We start from the raw sequence: 17,017 nt of genomic DNA, 5'->3' as shown, positions 1-17,017 counted from the left end.
TATACTTTCCCCATAGTTGGGAACTACTCTCTTCCCTGATCCAGGTTTCTAGTCCTTTTTCCAACTATGACACCATCTCCCCTGACAATAACCTGGGTCCACTTGCATATTAGATGTCAGGCAAAGGCAAAAACAAGTAAAGTCATGGGCCCTCTGGAATAGACCTAAAACGACCCTACTAGCTTTTTCCAAAACGGAGACCCCAAATTTTCACCTGTAATACTCTTGCCTTTAGGTTCATGATTAGTCAACAATTTGTTCTGCATTACATCTTAACTCTTTTTCAGCCACCATGTTTCAGATACCATGATGCCAACCCAACTTCCATGGGCAGAGGACCCCACCTCCACAGATCCCTGCCCCACTAGGGAAAGAAAGAGACAAGCTGGGAGTATGGATCAACCTGTAAGTGCCCATGTTATCAGGGAAGCAATTACAGAAGCCAGACCTTCCACCTTCTGCACCCCATAAGGATCCTGGGTCCATGCTCCCAGAAGGATAAAGAAGAGGGAAGCTATCAAGGGAGGGGATGGGATATGGAACTCTGGGGGTGGGCACTAATTGGAAATGTACCCCTCTTATCCTGTAGTCTTGTCAATATTTCCTTTTTATAAATAAAAAAATAACATCTCACTTTCATTTAGCTTTCAATCCTTTCTTTCAAGATTAATTATATGGTTATGAGCCTTATTTCCTTCAGATAAAATGTGCAAAAATTGTTAAAGACTCTACTGGTCTCAAGAGTAGCAACACAATTTAGTTAACTGCATTCTGTCTTGATTTGCCAGTTTAAAAACTCAACAGATCTGCTTACATAAGTTCTGCTGAAATATTCACTCTATCTAAATGTATAATGGGATCACTCATTAACCCAAATGCCAAGTTCTTAATCTATCTGGACACCGACTGTCAAACAGATCTAGAGGAATTCGATTTTCACTTGTTTGAACACTTTCCTCCTGTTTCATATCTGTATCCTTAAACAGAACTATATACCAAAATATTACCATTCACCTGCTCAGTTTTTAAACTACCCTTAACTGTGGGGGCTTTGATGTACTATTAGAGACTGCTCACTCCAAATTAATTTTTATGAAATTTTTAAAAGTGGTTATAATTACAATTAGCTATTTCAGTGGTTTTATTCCTGTCCTAAGAGGCACTTAGACTGGTACATACTCTCAGCAAATAAATCATTTTAAAATAAAGATTTTTAATTTTTTAATTTAATTTTTATTACTAGATATAGACAGAGAGAAATTGAGAGGGGGAGAGGGAGATAGGAAGAGAGAGATACCTGCAAACCTGCTTCACCACTCAAGAAGCTTTCCCCCTGCAGGTGGGGTCAAGGGCTTGAAGAAAAATAACTTTTAGTACAGTATTTTAACTAAGAAAATTATAATAGGTCACTTTTGTATAAATTTTTACCACTTTCTAAAAGTCACATTATTGAAAAATTACTTTAATTTAATGTCTTATGAAACAATTATGCTGTTAGGTCTTAGCACAATTACTTAGGAAATTGGTGTCAGAAATAAGAAGTTTTCAGTCTGTTCACAACTGGGTCACAGTTCAAAAGAGGCTCATTTTGTCCATAATCATAGACAACAAATAAAAATCTCTACATGGTAATGTTTTTCAAGAAAAAGATTCATCTACAAATATCTGTTTATATATGAAATCTTGCCATACATAAACTGAGCTAGAGAGTGAAATAAGTGAGATATGTGGTCTGGAAGGTGGTGCAGTGGATAAACACTGGACTCTCAAACATGGGGTCCTGAGTTCGATCCCCAGGAGCACATGTACCAGAGTGATGTCAGGTTCTTTCTCTCCACCTATCTTTCTCACTAATAAATAAATAAAATCTTTTGGAGAAAAAAAAAAGTAATAAGTGAGATAAAGACAAATGCTGTAGGGAGTCAGGTGGGAGCGCAGCGGGTTAAGCGCACATGGCGCAAAGTATAAGGATCCTGGTTAGAGCCCCCCCAGCCCGAGGGGTGTGTGGGGGGGTCTGCTTCAAAGGTGGTGAAGCAGGTATGCAGGTGTCTCTCTTTCTCTCCCCCCTCTGGGTTTCTCTCTGTCCTATCCAACAACAACAGCAATGACAACAACAACAAAAGACGAAAAACAACAAAGGCAACAAAAGGGAAAAAAATAGCCTCCAGGAACAGTGGATTCATGGTGCAGACACGGAGCCCCTGCAATCACCCTGGAGTCAAAATAAAAAGACAAATGTTGTATGATGTCATTAATCTGTAGAAAATTAAACAAACAACAACAAAAAACCCTCTACATTATGAGAACTAAATGGTGGTTTCCTAAAGGGAGGCATGATGGCCAAATCCAGTAAAGGCAATCAACTGTATGAAGGTACATGGAAACTTGATGATTACAATGTAGTACACAGATGCTGAAATACAGTTTCGTACACCTGAAACCTACAGAATGCTCTAAACTTGTGCTACTTTAGTGAAAAGCTTTTAAAAGTTTTCATACATGACTTACTGGATACACACTTGAGTTTATATACATGAAATATACCTAAGGGATAAACAAAATGTTCTCTCAATAGCAGAGGATCTGGATGATTTGGGTCCAAGAGCTTTTAGAGTTAGACTCGCTGTTTTTTCTTTTTTAAAAATGTTGTTATCTTATGTTATTTTAACTTATTTTAAAGAAAAAAAATAGATAAAGACATAGCTCTAGCTTATGGTGGTGCTAGGGATTGAACCAGGGACCCCACAGCCTTGGTTTTTTTTTTTTTTTTTTTTGCATAAGCATTATGCTTAAATCTGTTAGAACAGACTTTTATGTGTATGTGACTATACCATGATAGGAGCATGTGCAAAAGGAAAGTAGGAGGCAGAAAGCAGCCAACCTTGGCTCTTACATTCATGAGTAAGAATAAGAAGCAAAGTAAACAAGACGTTCCCACCAAAAATACAATTTTATGGAGCCCTAAAAAAAAAAATGAAGTGGTATGCCTAAGACAATGCTTTCTTTTTATTGTTTCATCTCTTACTTCAGAAATAAGTAAAGCATTAGTCTAAACATTAAGTACCACATTTATCTGTAAAATAACTTCACATCATAAAAGTGGGAGAAATGCAACTGCTTCTGCCACGGCGGGAAAAATCTTTTGGCAAGATACATATACAGTTAGTGTCCATTTACTTCAAATTCATTGAACTATCCAAGACCAGAGCACAATTCTAAGAACCATTTTTAACATTCAGCTGCAATAACATCGGCACAGATAAAGACAAATTTGTGTTTTCTTTAATTTATTTCCACTACTGCTGCTTAAGGGAAATCTGCTACCCCATCCTTTGTTTCTAAAAATGCACCTCAACGTCAATGATGAGTCATAGGTTACACTCCAAATTCTTATTTACTAAAGAAAGCTGAGCACAAAAGTCTTACGCATCAATTGCAAAGGTTGTCTAATCAGCTAGGTTATAAATCAAGAGGTCTTTATAGAGTGACAGAGATAAGTAGTTACTTGAAGAGATGCAGAAAATCTCAAAATAAAACAGTGAATTTCACAGATTGATAAAAATTATTTCCCCTTAGCCTCTCCTAGTAACTGCTAGTTTTGTTTGTTTTCCCCTCTTTAGTTCAGGATAAATGAATACAGAGTACTGTTGAGATACCAGCAGGTATAAACTCAAGTTTGTATGGACTCAACTCCCCGGCTTTATGAAAAGTCAAATTATCTGAGAAATGATTTTTCCAGGCATCTTGCTTAAAACACCCTACTTTTGTTATTTGGCCACTTCACTGAGTAAGAAATCTCCATGTGAGAGTAAACAAGACAGGAAACAAAGATAAAGCTATTGTTTGGTTACAGTAGTATTTGTTAGCTGGAAGCAAGCATTCTAGGTGAAGACCAGCTAATAACTGGAAAGAAAGCTGGACTGCAATTGTAGATTTAAGTCACTGATGTAAAAAGTCTGCTGAGATCTGGCCACATCATCTTTATTTTCTTCCCAGTATTTGCCATTATCTTGTTCATTGATTTGCTTGCCTGTTTATCATCTTTCCTCTTGTCTTCCAACATATAAACTCAACGTGTTCATGTAGAATAGTGCCTAGCATATAAAAGGGATTCAATAAATAGCCCGTGGTGGAAGAAAGACACATAATCTTGATTTGAACTTTGCTGTTTCAGGATCTGAATAATCACAAAAATGCTGAAATCTTCTTTCATTTAAAATATTCTGTACCAATCACTTGTAATAATACATCATTAACTTTTATCTATCACAAGACCCTATGTGCTTAAGTTTCACCGTTTAAATATATTTGCAACTGTAATGAAAATTTAATCTCGGGAGTCGGGCTGTAGCGCAGCGGGTTAAGCGCAGGTGGCGCAAAGCACAAGGACCGGCATAAGGATCTCGGTTCAAACCCCGGCTCCCCACCTGCAGGGGAGTCGCTTCACAGGCGGTGAAACAGGTCTGCAGGTGTCTATCTTTCTCTCCTCCTCTGTCTTCCCCTCCTCTCTCCATTTCTACCTGTCCTATCCAACAACGACAACAACAATAATAACTACAACAATAAAAAAACAAGGGCAACAAAAGGGAATAAATAAATAAAATAAATATTAAAAAAAAAAAAAAAAAAGAAAATTTAATCTCTTGTCTCAGTTTCTAAGAATAAGAACATAGGTAATTCACTTTCATATATCAAATGTCTAGCATGGTACACAGCAGAGAGTACTCAATTATTTGTTGAATAAACAAATTACTTGAAGAATTATAGCTAGTGGGATTACAAGTAATTTCTTACAGAGTTTAGGATTTGCTAAATTTTCCATATGAAGCATTCATACTTCCCTTATTCCTTTATGCAGCTGAAAATATATTCAATAAATAGATATACCATTTGCCTCCTAGCAGTAAGCAAAAACTTTTTTAAAACAGAGATACTGGACTGGGAGAAAGCTCACTGGGTAGGCTGCCACCTTGCCTTGTGGAGGGCCCGTATTGGAGCCCCTTCAACATGTGGGAGTACCAGGTGGGGAAAGCGTCAGTACACCATCTCTCTCTTGCTCACTCTCTATATCTGACATAAAAATAATGCGGAAAATGCCTGTTCAGGAGCAATAAAATTATGTGTGCATGGGAACAGCACTCCAAAGTAATGGATAACTAAAGATATAACTACATTGCAACTGAATTTAAAGTATTATTTTTAAGAACATTGAGCTTTATTTTGTATTTATTTCTTTCTTATTTGATAGGACAGAGAAAATTTAGGAGAGGAGGGGAAAATAGAGAGAGCAAGAGACAGAGAAAGAGACACCTACAGTACTTGCTTAAGCCCATGGCAATGTGCGCACTTAACCATGTGTGCCACCACCTGGCCCCTTGAGATTTATTTTCCAGAAAGAAATTCCTCCACAAACTCTGGTAACTTCTTTGCTTTTTATTATCAGAATAATCTTCTTTTCACAAGGTTCAATTAACCAAAAGACTCTATGGAGCATAAAGAAAACAGTGTTATCAATAAATAGTTTTAAAACTATACTTACTGGTCTGTTTTTATTAGTAATTTAATAATTAAGACTATAAGATTTCAGAGTTAGAGATGATATTGTGTTCTTTGGGACAAAATGGATGGAATTAAGTGAAATAAGAGATGAAAGACAACTATCAGATGGTCTCACTCATATTTTGCCAAAAAATAAAAAACAAGCAAAACAGAAGCAAGCAAACTTTTTTTTTTTTTTGCCTCCAGGATTATTGCTGAGGCTCAGTGTCTGCACCATGAATCCACTGCTCCTGGAGGCCATTTTTCCTCCTCTTGTTGCCCTTGTTGTTGTAGCCTTGTTGTGGTTATTATTGTTGGATAGAACAGAGACAAATGGAGAGAGGAGGGGAAGACAGAGAGGGGAGAGAAAGACACCAGTAAGTAGACCTGCTTCACCGCCTGTGAAGCGACTCCCCTGCAGGTGGGGAGCCAGGGGGTTTGAACCCGAATCCTTATGCTGGTTCTTGCGCTTTGCGCCATGTGCGCTTAATCGGCTGCGCTACCACCGCAAACTGTTATTAAGACTTATGGGCACTATGGTGGCTATCTCTGGAAGGTGGGAGGGTGGGGATACAGAACTTTGGTGGTGGGTGTGGTGTGGAACTCTAAATAATTTATAATTTTGTAACATGCTATTAATAACAAATAAACTTGGGGCCGGGTGGTGGCGCACTTAGTTGAGCGCACATGTTACAATGTGCAAGGACCCAGGTTCGAGTACCCAGTCCCCACCTGCAGGGGAAAACTTCACAAGTGGTGAAGCTGTGTTGCAGGTGTTTCTCTGTCTATCTTCCTCTCTATTCCTCTTCCCTCTCGATTTCTGGCTGTCTCTAACAAATAAAGATAATTTTAAAAATTAAAAAAAAAAAAAAGAAAAATAATAAACAAATAAATGGAAAAAACTTTTAAAAATTGTAGATTTACAGTTCCACACCACACCCATAATCAAAGTTCTGTCACCCTCCCTTGCCCCCAATGATCTATTTTGTAATCCTCCAACATCAAGTTTTTATTTATTGCCTTTGGTGAACTCAAACTTTAAGAAAATTCAGTCACACTGTCACATTTAGAAAAAATGAAATCATACAAAGCTTTATAGCATACAAACTTTTTAAAATGTTAATAAAACATATATAAGCTGAAAGTTGCCTGATGTTTAAGGATAATCAGATGTTACAATACTTAAGTTTCCTGCAAAAATGATAACAGTAATTTTTTTTAGTCCTTTCTACAAAGAATTACTAGACTGTTAAAAAAATTCAGGCCCAGAATTGTGAAAACATTTCTTAATGTTATTTAATATCTTCAAAGATAGAAAAGTTTTACAAATGTGCTCATATATGAAGTTTTCAGTTGTATTTACCTGAAAAAAGAAAAGATCTAAAAAAACTATAGCTATTTTTAACAAACTCAGAAATTAGTCTATTGAAGTAGCAATTAATGTATTTCATCTATTATGAAAACACAAAGCCTAAAATTAGAGAAATTAATGAGGTTCATAAATATTCCAGATGAGCTCTAGCTGCTATGAATACTTTTAAAATTGTATCTAATAGCTCTGACAGAATGGTAGCCATTATCAACCACATGCATTACAGAGGCATAGATTACAATCACATGCACTCTAATACCTGTACCTGTCTTTTGCTCCCTCTTGGTTTAGCTTCAGCTAGCCTTAGATTATCAATTTCTTCTTTTCTTCCCCCTTTTTTCTCTTCCCAGAGTTCAGCTCTAGCTTTGGTGGTGCTGGGGACTGAACCTGGCATTTCAGAGCCTCAGGCATGAAAGCCTTTTTGCATAACCACTATGCTATCTCCCCAGCTCTAGACTATTGATTGTTACCCTATTTATATCTCCAATGCTATGATTCAAAAAGGACTGAGAAATCACACTAGACTACACTATTACACATCATTTAGAAACTGCCTCAGCCTAATTCCTGTTATGCCCTATCAATGTAAACTATTCCATATGTCCTATCTCTCCTTCATTTCCATCAAGACGGTCTTACAAACATGCTTAAAACATATACAACCTGAAACTATAAACTAACTAGCAGAAAATATTGAGGGAAAAACTTCTGTCAAAGTGGATTTGACAACAAATGCTTGGAAAAAATACCAAAAGAAAAATCAACAAGTGGGATTGTAACACACTTAAGAACTTGTGTATATCAAAGGACACAATCAAGGAAGTAAAAAAAGCAACCTACGATAATGGGAGAAAATATCTACAAATAACGTATCTGGAAAGGCACTACCTGATAGATATTATAGTGCATACAAAGAATGCCTATAACTCAACAAAAATTAAATAACTCAATTTGAAAAGTGGGCCAAGGACTTGAACAATCATTTCACCAAAGAAAATATACAAATGGTCAACAAGCATAATGAGATGATAAACATTAAAGAAATATAAATCAAAACCATAATGAGATATCACTTAGTAACTATTAGGATGGTAACTATCAAAATAACCCAGAAAATGACAAATGTTGGTGTGGATATAAAAAAAAGTGGAACTCTCATATAGTGTTGGTGAGACTGTAAAATAGTGTAGTCTCCGTGAATACAAGCATAAGGGGTTCTCGAGAAATTAAACCCAATTCTCAAAGAATTGAAAGCAGTCTGGAAGATACTTACACTTCTACGTGTACTGCAATGCTGTTCAAAATAGCCAAGAGGTATAAGTAATCTGATTGTCCACGAGGGACTGGATGAATAAACAAAATGTGGTATGTACCAATAATGGATATTGCCCAGCCTTAAAGGGAAAGGAAATCCTGTCACAGGCTATCGCATGACTCAACCTTTAGGTCCATATACAAAGTAAAGTTAGCCAGATAGAAAAAGACAATATGATTCCGGGCAAAATACAAAAATAAATGCAAGAAGGTGCCAGTGATAGCATACAACAGATTCCAAAATAGAAAAGACCTTGAGGCCAATCAATGTTAGCACAACAGGATATAGGAAGTACAGTAGAATATAAGGACAAAAGAAGGGATATTTACTATAAAGTATGGGTGGGAGAGAGCTGGAAGAATGGAATTGGAGGCTATGGCCAGACAACAGGAAACACAAATTTAACACTTCTAATGTGAAAAAATTGGCAAAAAATACAGTGGGAATGAAGGTAATTGGAGTTGGAGTCAAAGCACTGAGTGTCAAGTGTATTAGTGGGCTCACTTTGAATGATTAACTACTTGATAGAGTGTTCTAAGATTTTAAGTGGTAGGGGCTGGGGGTGGTGCAGCTGGTTGAGCGCACATATTACAGTGCACAAGGACCCGGGTTCAAGCCCCTGGTCCCCGCCTGTAGGGGGAAAGCTTTACGAGTGGTGAAGCAGGTGTGCAGGTGTCTCTGTCTCTCTCTCCTCTCTATCTCTCCTCCTCAATTTCTGGCTGTCTCTATCCAATAAATAAATAAAGACAATAAAAAAAAATTTAGGGGCCAGGTGGTGGTGCAGCTAGTTAAGCGCAAACATTACAGTGCACAAGGTCCCAGGTTCAAGCCCCTGGTCCCCGCCTGTAGGGGGAAAGCTTCACAAGTGGTGGAGTAGGGCTGCAGGAGTCTCTCTGTCTTCCTCTCCCTCTCTATCTCCCCCACTCCTCTCAATTTCTCTCTCTCTCTCTCTCTTCTATCCAATAATAAATAAATTAAAATATATTTTTTTAATTTTTTAAAAAGATTTTAACTGGTGGGGCTGGATGGTGGATTCATAGTGCCAAGCCCCAGCAATAACCCTAGTGGCAATAAAAATGAAAAGAGAAAGATTTTAAGTGGCAGAGACAATCTTTTGGGTTCCAGATAGCTCAGTATTTATCACAACATGCATAATTAGGTACACATTTTAATTAAATTAAAAATAAAAAAATTCATTAAAACCAAGTATAAGAAAGGTGAAATGGTGGTCTAGGAGGTGGCGCAGTGGCAAAGCTTTGGACTCTCAAGTATGAGGTCCCGAATTTGATCCCTGGCAGCATATGTGCCAGAGTGATATCTGGCTCTTTCTCTCTCCTATCTTTCTCATAAATAAATAAATAATTTCTTTTTTAAAAAAAAAAATATGTTTAAAGAAAGGTGAAATGGCCACAGTAAACCTGCAGGTGAGGGGGTCTAGCTTAGTCCTTCAACAATTACTTCTGTGGTTTAAATGAACGGCATCAAGAGATCTAATAAATGATTTTTAAGACTGATGGGGAAAATTTCAATGAGGGAGTATAAGTATTTCCCAGACTTTAGCTGCTTTTAGCTATAAAACAAACTAATAGCCTTCAGAGCCTCTGAAAGATTATAGCCAATTACACCTTATTTATGTAAGATATAGGTCCTCAAAACTTGGTTAAATTCTTTACACTGACTATCACAGATACTTTACCTTTTAGAAGCAACTTCAACATCTTTCTTTCCATAACAATGAAAATCAAAACTTCATATATCTTATATATGAAAGTGGTATTTTTTAAGTGAGCATGTAATTTTTATAGTGCCTATACCTGTAAGTACATACATATATTATACATACGCCATAATATGTATATATATGTTATATGTAGAATATGTATTTTACTTGTGTGTTTATTTATATTTCTGATCAGTGCACTGCTCAGTGGTAGCTATTGGTGGTACTGGGATCAAACCTAGAACCTCTTGCATGTATGTCCTATGCTATACCTCTGTGTAATTACCCTGCCTTTATTGTTAATTTCCTGTATCTGTTTCTATTTCTCCAACATAGTTTTTTGTTTGTTTTTGAGGCAGATGTCTGAAGAGAGAGACATCAAAGCTCTGGTTTATGGATTGAACCTAGGACTTGTGAGCCTTAGGCATGAAAGCCGTTTTGCATAACCACTATGTTGTCTCCTCCACTCCTACATGGTTAAAATGTTGAAGGGAACAATATCTTCTCCCTCCAACCTGACTCCTTCATTGAGATCTTGATTGTCACAAGTAATAATAATAAATTCTAGGCTAGGGAGATAATGGTAAAAAGCATGCTTAATTAAATCTTCTCTGCCTACAATATTTCTCTTAACTTTTCAACTTTCCTTATCAAAAGAACTTTTTTCCATTCTTTTCTGGCTTTTTGTGGGATATATCTACATTCAACAAACATACCAAAGACATCTCTACCATCCAGTGCCTTACTGGGCTGGCTTCTAACTAATTATCTTCCCTTCTCACTTCTACCATAAACTGTTTTTAACTAACTACTCTTTCTCTTTTTTTTTTAATATTTATTTTTATTTATTTATTCCCTTTTGTTGCCCTTGTTGTTTTATTGTTGTAGTTATTATTGTTGTTGTCGTTGTTGGATAGGACAGAGAGAAATGGAGAGAGGAGGGGAAGACAGAGAGGGGGAGAGAAAGACACCTGCAGACCTGCTTCAACTACTCTTTCTCATATGTATCTTCCAGCATTCCACCAGAGTGTTAATGTCATCATCACTAATGGAACAACTAATATTTATTGAGCACTTGTAATGTGCTAGATACTCTGCCAAGAGCATTACATGCATAATTTCATTTGATCCCCAATCCTTACTAGGCAGGCACTATGATCCTCCCCTAAATGCTAGGAATCCAAAACTCAGTCAGGATGGTAATCCTGAAGGTAAGTGATGGAATTCAAATCCTCTCCTAGCTGAAGCCAGGCCACACTTAGCCAGGACATGCCAATATCTCAAGGAAAAAAACACAACAAAAAACTAGGAATCATCTCCTTTTGTTCATATCTATTCACTTATCTAGTCTAGAAAATTACACTTCCTATATACTATATAATTTCTACTTTCACTTCATTCGCACAGAATAAGCATTTAGCATTTACCAAGTCCTATGTGCCAAGCACTATTCCAACTTTTCTAAGTTTCATCCCCACAAGCAACATGAAATGAAGACTCTAAGGAAGAAAGAGGTTACAAAGTCAGTGAAAGAATCATATTCAAACTCAGACACTGAGTGGAGAAGTCCTGAGCACTTAACCACTGGAGTACAATCTTAAAGGCTCCTATTTTGTCTCCCTCCCTCTCATCTGGACCCCCCACCATCCTCCAGAATGCTGCCATTTCTCTCTGGAACACAAATGTTATCCTGACATTCTTTCGCTTAAAAATAGCAGCTCTATATCACTGACTGGATAAAGTTCAAATTTCTTATTCTGGCATGCAAAATCCTCCATGTTTCTGTTCGGGTCAGTGCAATAAATATTTGAGCGCACTGCAAGTAAGGCAAAGTGCTAAGTGCTCTGAGATGAGTAACATACCAGCAGTCACGACTACTCAGGCCCCAGACATTGTGTCCTTCAGGAAGAGCAACTAGATGGAGGCCTCCAAATAGTCATATGCATGTTAGTCCCTCTGCCTAGTTTGCACCTGAACAAAAAGCCTCACAGCAATTTTGAAAAGTGTCTGTGTGAGGCCTTTCCCAACAAACTCCAAGCAAAAGCGCCCCCAGCCCACACCAAGTTCCCACAGCATATTGTTCAAATGCCTTCCTGGTAGCTCGTGGCCCAGAGGTAAGATCAGCTTCCAAATGAGCAATTTGAAGGCAAGATGTGACCCCTGCCACCAATGCCCGACGTGCAGCTGGCACTCTGTCATTTTTCTGAATGAATAAACCATTAAGAATGCCTAACCTGATGAGAAAAGTAGATGAACAAAATACAGAATGAGTTACGTTATGTCGGTGAGCCCAATTAAAAGAGGTGCTATTCTACTTAGGTTCCGACTTGGCCTACATTTCACCCCTGTGGGAAAAGTCACATGTGGGACTTGGGCAAGCTCGAAAGGCATTTTATGCAACAAAGCTCTGACAGGCTAGAAAAGACTGCAGATCAAAGTCCATTTTTCCAAAGGGGCGTGGAGATGGAAGCCAAATCTATCAAAGTAAATAAGATTGATCCACTGCTGCGTCACAGTCCATGCAAGATAAAGATCAAAACCTGTCCTGGGAGGAAAGCCAACTAACAAATAAGTACTACCTTCAGACGAATGTGAAATTCTTCAAGTAGTTCCAATAAGCCGAAGCTCACAACTGTTTCCTTCCCCTGAACTTGCAACTACCTTTCACTCAACTTCGTTCTGGCTTTTGTGATTTAAAAAAAAAAAAAAACCAAGACTGCTAAATCTTTGCACAAGTGCACTCGTGTCCCTGGCTGGTAGGAACCTGGACTCCTCACTGAAAGAGCAGAAGAAACATATCATGGGGGGGGGGGGGGGGGAGTCCTTCGTTCGTTTCCAGCAGTTTTAAAAGGGAATGTTGAGAAGCTCTGTGTGAAGCTCTTCCACTCTCCGGGGTGAGGAGAGAGGCACTCCAACGCAACAGGCTGGGGAGGGGGGTGATCTCTTCCGATACCCATCCAGAAGAAATGATCGATGTAAAGAAAGACAACCCACTCTCATTCATCAGACATAAACTGCACGTTTTCAGACTCATTTCCTACCCCCCCCCCAAAAAAAAAAGCCAACGACGCACAGATCCGACACCAGCAGCAGGAACGAGCAAATGGGGGCAGCCAGGGGCTGCTCGCCACTCCCGGTGCAAGTCCGCTAAGTCCCCGCAGCCGCTCACCTCCTCCCAGGACCAGCGCGGCCAGCTCCACCGCAGCTCCGCGGGCCCCGCAGCCCGGCGATCTGGAGGGGAGAGGCGGGGGCCGCTGCGGGGACGTTCGGCCGCCTCCCCGGGCGCGACGCAGCCCCACACCCCGCCGCCGCCCGCACCTGAGGCGGCTGCCCGGGTACCCGAGAGAGCGCGCCGCGCGCGGCGGCCAGGGCAAAGTTACTCACTGGGAAAGTACGGCGCCCGGCGCGCCCGGACCCCGGCGCCAGCTCTTAGAGGAGCCGGGAGCCAGCCGGTCTCTGCCCCGCTGGGAATCGCCGCCACCGCCGCTGCCGCCGCCGCCACCGCCACCACCTCCACCACCTCCGCCGCCACCGCCGCCGCGGATTTCCTGGCAAGAGGCAAACTCTGGCCAAGATTTCACTTCTCAACCGCCCCTGCTGCCTTCCTGGGCGAGAGCCAGGGCCAAATCGCCTAAACCGACAAGCCTCTGAGCTAATCAGCATTCCTAAAGGGCGGGAAAGGGGCGGTTCCAAGGGCGATTGCACCTATCCACGAGCTCGGGGGGCGGTCCTGGATGGGCCGTCACTCCCGGGTTAGAGTGAGCCCCTCTCCTCGCGCCCTCCCCCACCCGCTGGCGGTTGTCCCCGCCAGGGTCCATGCCCTCCTCAAAATACTCGCCGGGAAGTGTCCCTGCACTCGGCGTCCACCGCCGCCAAAAAAGCGGAACAGCTGGTGCGCAGGGGACATGCGGGGGGGGGGGGCAAGAGTGTAGAACAGGTGGTGCGGGCAAGCAAACGTACAGGTGTGTTGAGCCAAGTGACAATTGAGGCTGTGGGACAAGGACAGCTGGGTACGGAGCAGTGATTTGCGAGGAACACTAAAAGGGACGGAAAGAGGTGAGGCGCAGAGAATGAAGAGCGATCTGCATGGTTCATGGTGGCCAAGGAGGGCGCGTGGGGGTTAGGGGGACCAGGGTCACCTGGAAACAAAGGTGAGATGGAGGTTCCGCAGGTGAGGAGCCAAAAGAGGAAGTGAAGTTGGGAGTCGTAGAGGATGTACTCCAGGTCTAGGAAATATCCCCTCAGAGGGGGTGATGAAGCTTTCTTGCATACTCACTTCTCTACCCAAAGATAAATAACCAAAGGTTGTCCCTAGACCCATTTGAGATGAGCAGCAGCAAGATCCCCAGGAGACTAATGCAATCTTTAACCATCCCATTCTATCGTGGAATGCATCTAGATTAGCTGGACTTTCAGCCTGTCCCAGGATGGCCCTCCTTCGAGAGTTGGGGTCACGTCTGGTATTATTAGCAGGACTCACACGCTCCAGCACCAAATGAGAATTAATTCCGGCCCTAAAGCGAGGAGGTGATTTTAAGGCTACAGGTGAAGTCCCGACTCCTTGGCGGTCACATGCGGGGAGGTATAAAGGATTAGGATAGGCCCCCCAAACCCCCAGGGTCTTGCGGATTTAGGGAATCCGCGGCAAACTGACCCCACCCCTTTCCCGCAGCCATCTCCGCCGGCTGACAGGTTCCGGAAGCGCCAGGTGATCCCCTGAACCTCGCCACGCCCTCCTCGCACCGGGGGCGGGGCCTCCACTCTCCCGGCCCCGCGCCCAGCTGAGGCTCCTCCCCCTCCTGGTGGGCGGAGCCTCCCCGCGCTCGGGCCTCTGGTTCACTGCGGCTCCTTCCCCTTCCTTCCGTCTGCCGCTTCTTGCGTCGGTGGCTCCTTCCTGCTGCACGGGCATGTTTTACGACATGGGACGGAGCCTCTGGGTGACCCGCACCACCTGAGGATCCCGGAAGCCGCCCCCGCGATGGAAGAGGACCAGGAACTGGAAAGGTAGCTGCTGAGCAGTGGATGGGCCCCAGGGGCGGGCGAATGGCGGTGCCAAATGCCTGGAGCCTAGGGTCTCTGCGGCCTGCCTGGCCTGGCAGCGAGGGCCTGGCGGGGAGGAGGGAAAAGCAGGGGTCTGTGCACGGGGAGGGGAACCACGCATGGATGTGTTGGAATAAACATGTTCCGTTCACTAGCGCTCAGGCTAGTGTGAGACTGGAGTTAATTTCCCCTAGCTGCCCTCTCCCCCATTGGAACCGCAGGAGTCAATAAAGCCAACGTATAAAGCTCGCGCCATGCCCCTCTCCCTGTCCCCGGCGCTGGCGCGCTCTGCACCGGTAGTTGCGGCCTGAGTTCCTCCCCTGTGTAGACTGCGGGTGGAGCCACTCCACGCGCTTATTTCTCTTTCGCTCTACTCTCCCTCTTGAATATGGAAACCGGATTTGGGGCAGCACTCTCATAAACCTGTGGCCCCTACTTATGTAGTAGAACCTGTTTTCCACCCCTTCTAACATCATTTTCATTCTCTAGCAGGGCTTATCCGCCCATCCCTTTGGTGTGACGCTGCCAATACAAGATACTAGCAAGCATTTAAGTTTGTGTTTTAAGAGACTTCCCCCGGCCAACCACCCAGTTGTCAAATGCAGTAGGGAGAAATCGGAAGTAATAAATTGAGAATAGGTATTAGTTTTTGGTCGATTTCGAGGCTGGGAGATAAGGGGCTAATAGAATTGGAATGCTCTGGAGTACTATGTTGATTGAAATATAATAAATTGGGGGAAAATCTGGTTATGAAACAATATTCAGTGTGATTTCATTTTTATAAAAATGTGTGTAGAAAAATATCTGGATTGAAGACCTCAATGGCTGAAGGCGAAAGGAAGACAGCCCTGGAAATGGTCCAGGCGGCTGGAACAGATAGACACTGTGTGACATTTGTATTGCACGAGGAGGACCATACCCTAGGAAATTCTCTCCGTTACATGATCATGAAGAACCCGGAAGTGGAATTTTGTGGTTATACTACCACACATCCTTCAGAGAGCAAAATTAATTTACGCATTCAGACTCGAGGTGCTCTTCCAGCTGTTGAGCCATTTCAGAGAGGCCTGAATGAGCTCATGAATGTCTGCCAACATGTGCTTGACAAGTTTGAGGCCAGCATTAAGGAATATAAGGATCAGAATGCAAGCAGAAATGAAGCCACATTTTAGTCCTTCTACATGCATGTCTAGGCCTCTTAAAATATTTTGTTCGTGGTCTCAAAATCCAAGAGTAGAAGTTTGAGATTGCGACGTAATCTGTTTTTCAGAAGAGCTGTGTCTTGTAGTTATTGACCACATTACAGCTATTGGAATCCCTGCAAGAAGCTTTGTATTTTTCTAATAAATGCCCTCTTTTATTTAAATTAACCTGAGTGGTTTCTGTTCCTTGGTTTCCAGAGTTGTCTGTTTAGATTTCTTCTTTTGAGACAGCACTGAAAGTGAAGTAACTTTGAGAAAATCGGGGGCCCAGTCAGGGGATTAAAGGAAGTATTCATGACTTCTTGGCTGTGATTTGGGGAGAGGGAGAAACTCAATAGAACATAACCCTAAATAGATTATGTAGTTATTTGTTTGTTTGTTTTTTTGAGAAGAAAATTGGTGAGGGAGCTTGGCTTTTGTTTTATAATAGTAACTTTGCTATTGGCAGTAAATTGAGCAAGGGTGGGGGTAATTTGAAAGCATTAAGAGAATTCTTTTGCATCTGAGTTTGAGGTGGTATCAGGCTCTGTCTTTGTGTAGCATTTATATGAAAGATAGTTTGCTGCTCGGAGTCTAGAACACTAATAAAACATTTCTCAGACGTTAACTTCAGAAGGGTAAGAGTTTTTTTTTTTTTTTTTTTTTCTTCTTTTTTTAACTAGAGCACTGCTCAGCTCTGGCTTATGGTGGTGTGAGGGATTGAACCTGGTACTTGACGGAGCCTCAGGCATGAGAATCTGTTTGCATAACCATTATGCTATCTACCCCCACCTGTAAGAGATCTTATGTCAGGAAGGAACAGAGGACCAGACAATATATTTTATTCCTTA

At 41.6% G+C, this 17,017-nt stretch overlaps 3 protein-coding genes across 6 annotated transcripts in view; 2 read left to right on the top strand and 1 right to left on the bottom strand.

The window, feature by feature from the left end:
- Window positions 1–14,227, bottom strand: part of LNX2 (ligand of numb-protein X 2) — a 61,272-nt gene extending 47,045 nt beyond the window's left edge. Inside the window, exon 1 of one of the 4 annotated variants that reach the window (XM_060191694.1) lies at window positions 14,085–14,227. The gene's annotated coding sequence lies outside the window, so the exon portion shown is untranslated. Of the gene's footprint in view, window positions 1–13,114; window positions 13,265–13,329; window positions 13,509–14,084 lie in introns of those variants that run through there. The other 3 variants (XM_060191695.1, XM_007522382.3, XM_060191692.1) reach the window with 3 other exon arrangements.
- A 589-nt stretch (window positions 14,228–14,816) lies between these two features.
- POLR1D (RNA polymerase I and III subunit D) lies at window positions 14,817–16,355 on the top strand. The gene is made up of 2 exons (XM_007522383.3): window positions 14,817–14,949; window positions 15,782–16,355. The coding sequence occupies exons 1-2, from the start codon at window positions 14,924–14,926 to the stop codon at window positions 16,155–16,157; spliced, it is 402 nt and encodes a 133-aa protein (XP_007522445.1). The 5' UTR covers window positions 14,817–14,923; the 3' UTR covers window positions 16,158–16,355.
- LOC132538650 (protein POLR1D-like) overlaps window positions 14,817–17,017 on the top strand; it is a 41,717-nt gene continuing 39,516 nt past the window's right edge. The window contains exon 1 of the mRNA XM_060191701.1: window positions 14,817–14,949. Coding sequence (XP_060047684.1) covers window positions 14,924–14,949 — 26 coding nt within the window. The 5' untranslated portion in view covers window positions 14,817–14,923. The remainder of the gene's footprint in view (window positions 14,950–17,017) is intronic.

This window comes from Erinaceus europaeus, chromosome 5 (assembly GCF_950295315.1).
Source record: "Erinaceus europaeus chromosome 5, mEriEur2.1, whole genome shotgun sequence".
Classification (NCBI taxonomy): Eukaryota; Metazoa; Chordata; class Mammalia; order Eulipotyphla; family Erinaceidae; genus Erinaceus; species Erinaceus europaeus.
This window is presented reverse-complemented; position numbering and strand designations above follow the sequence as displayed.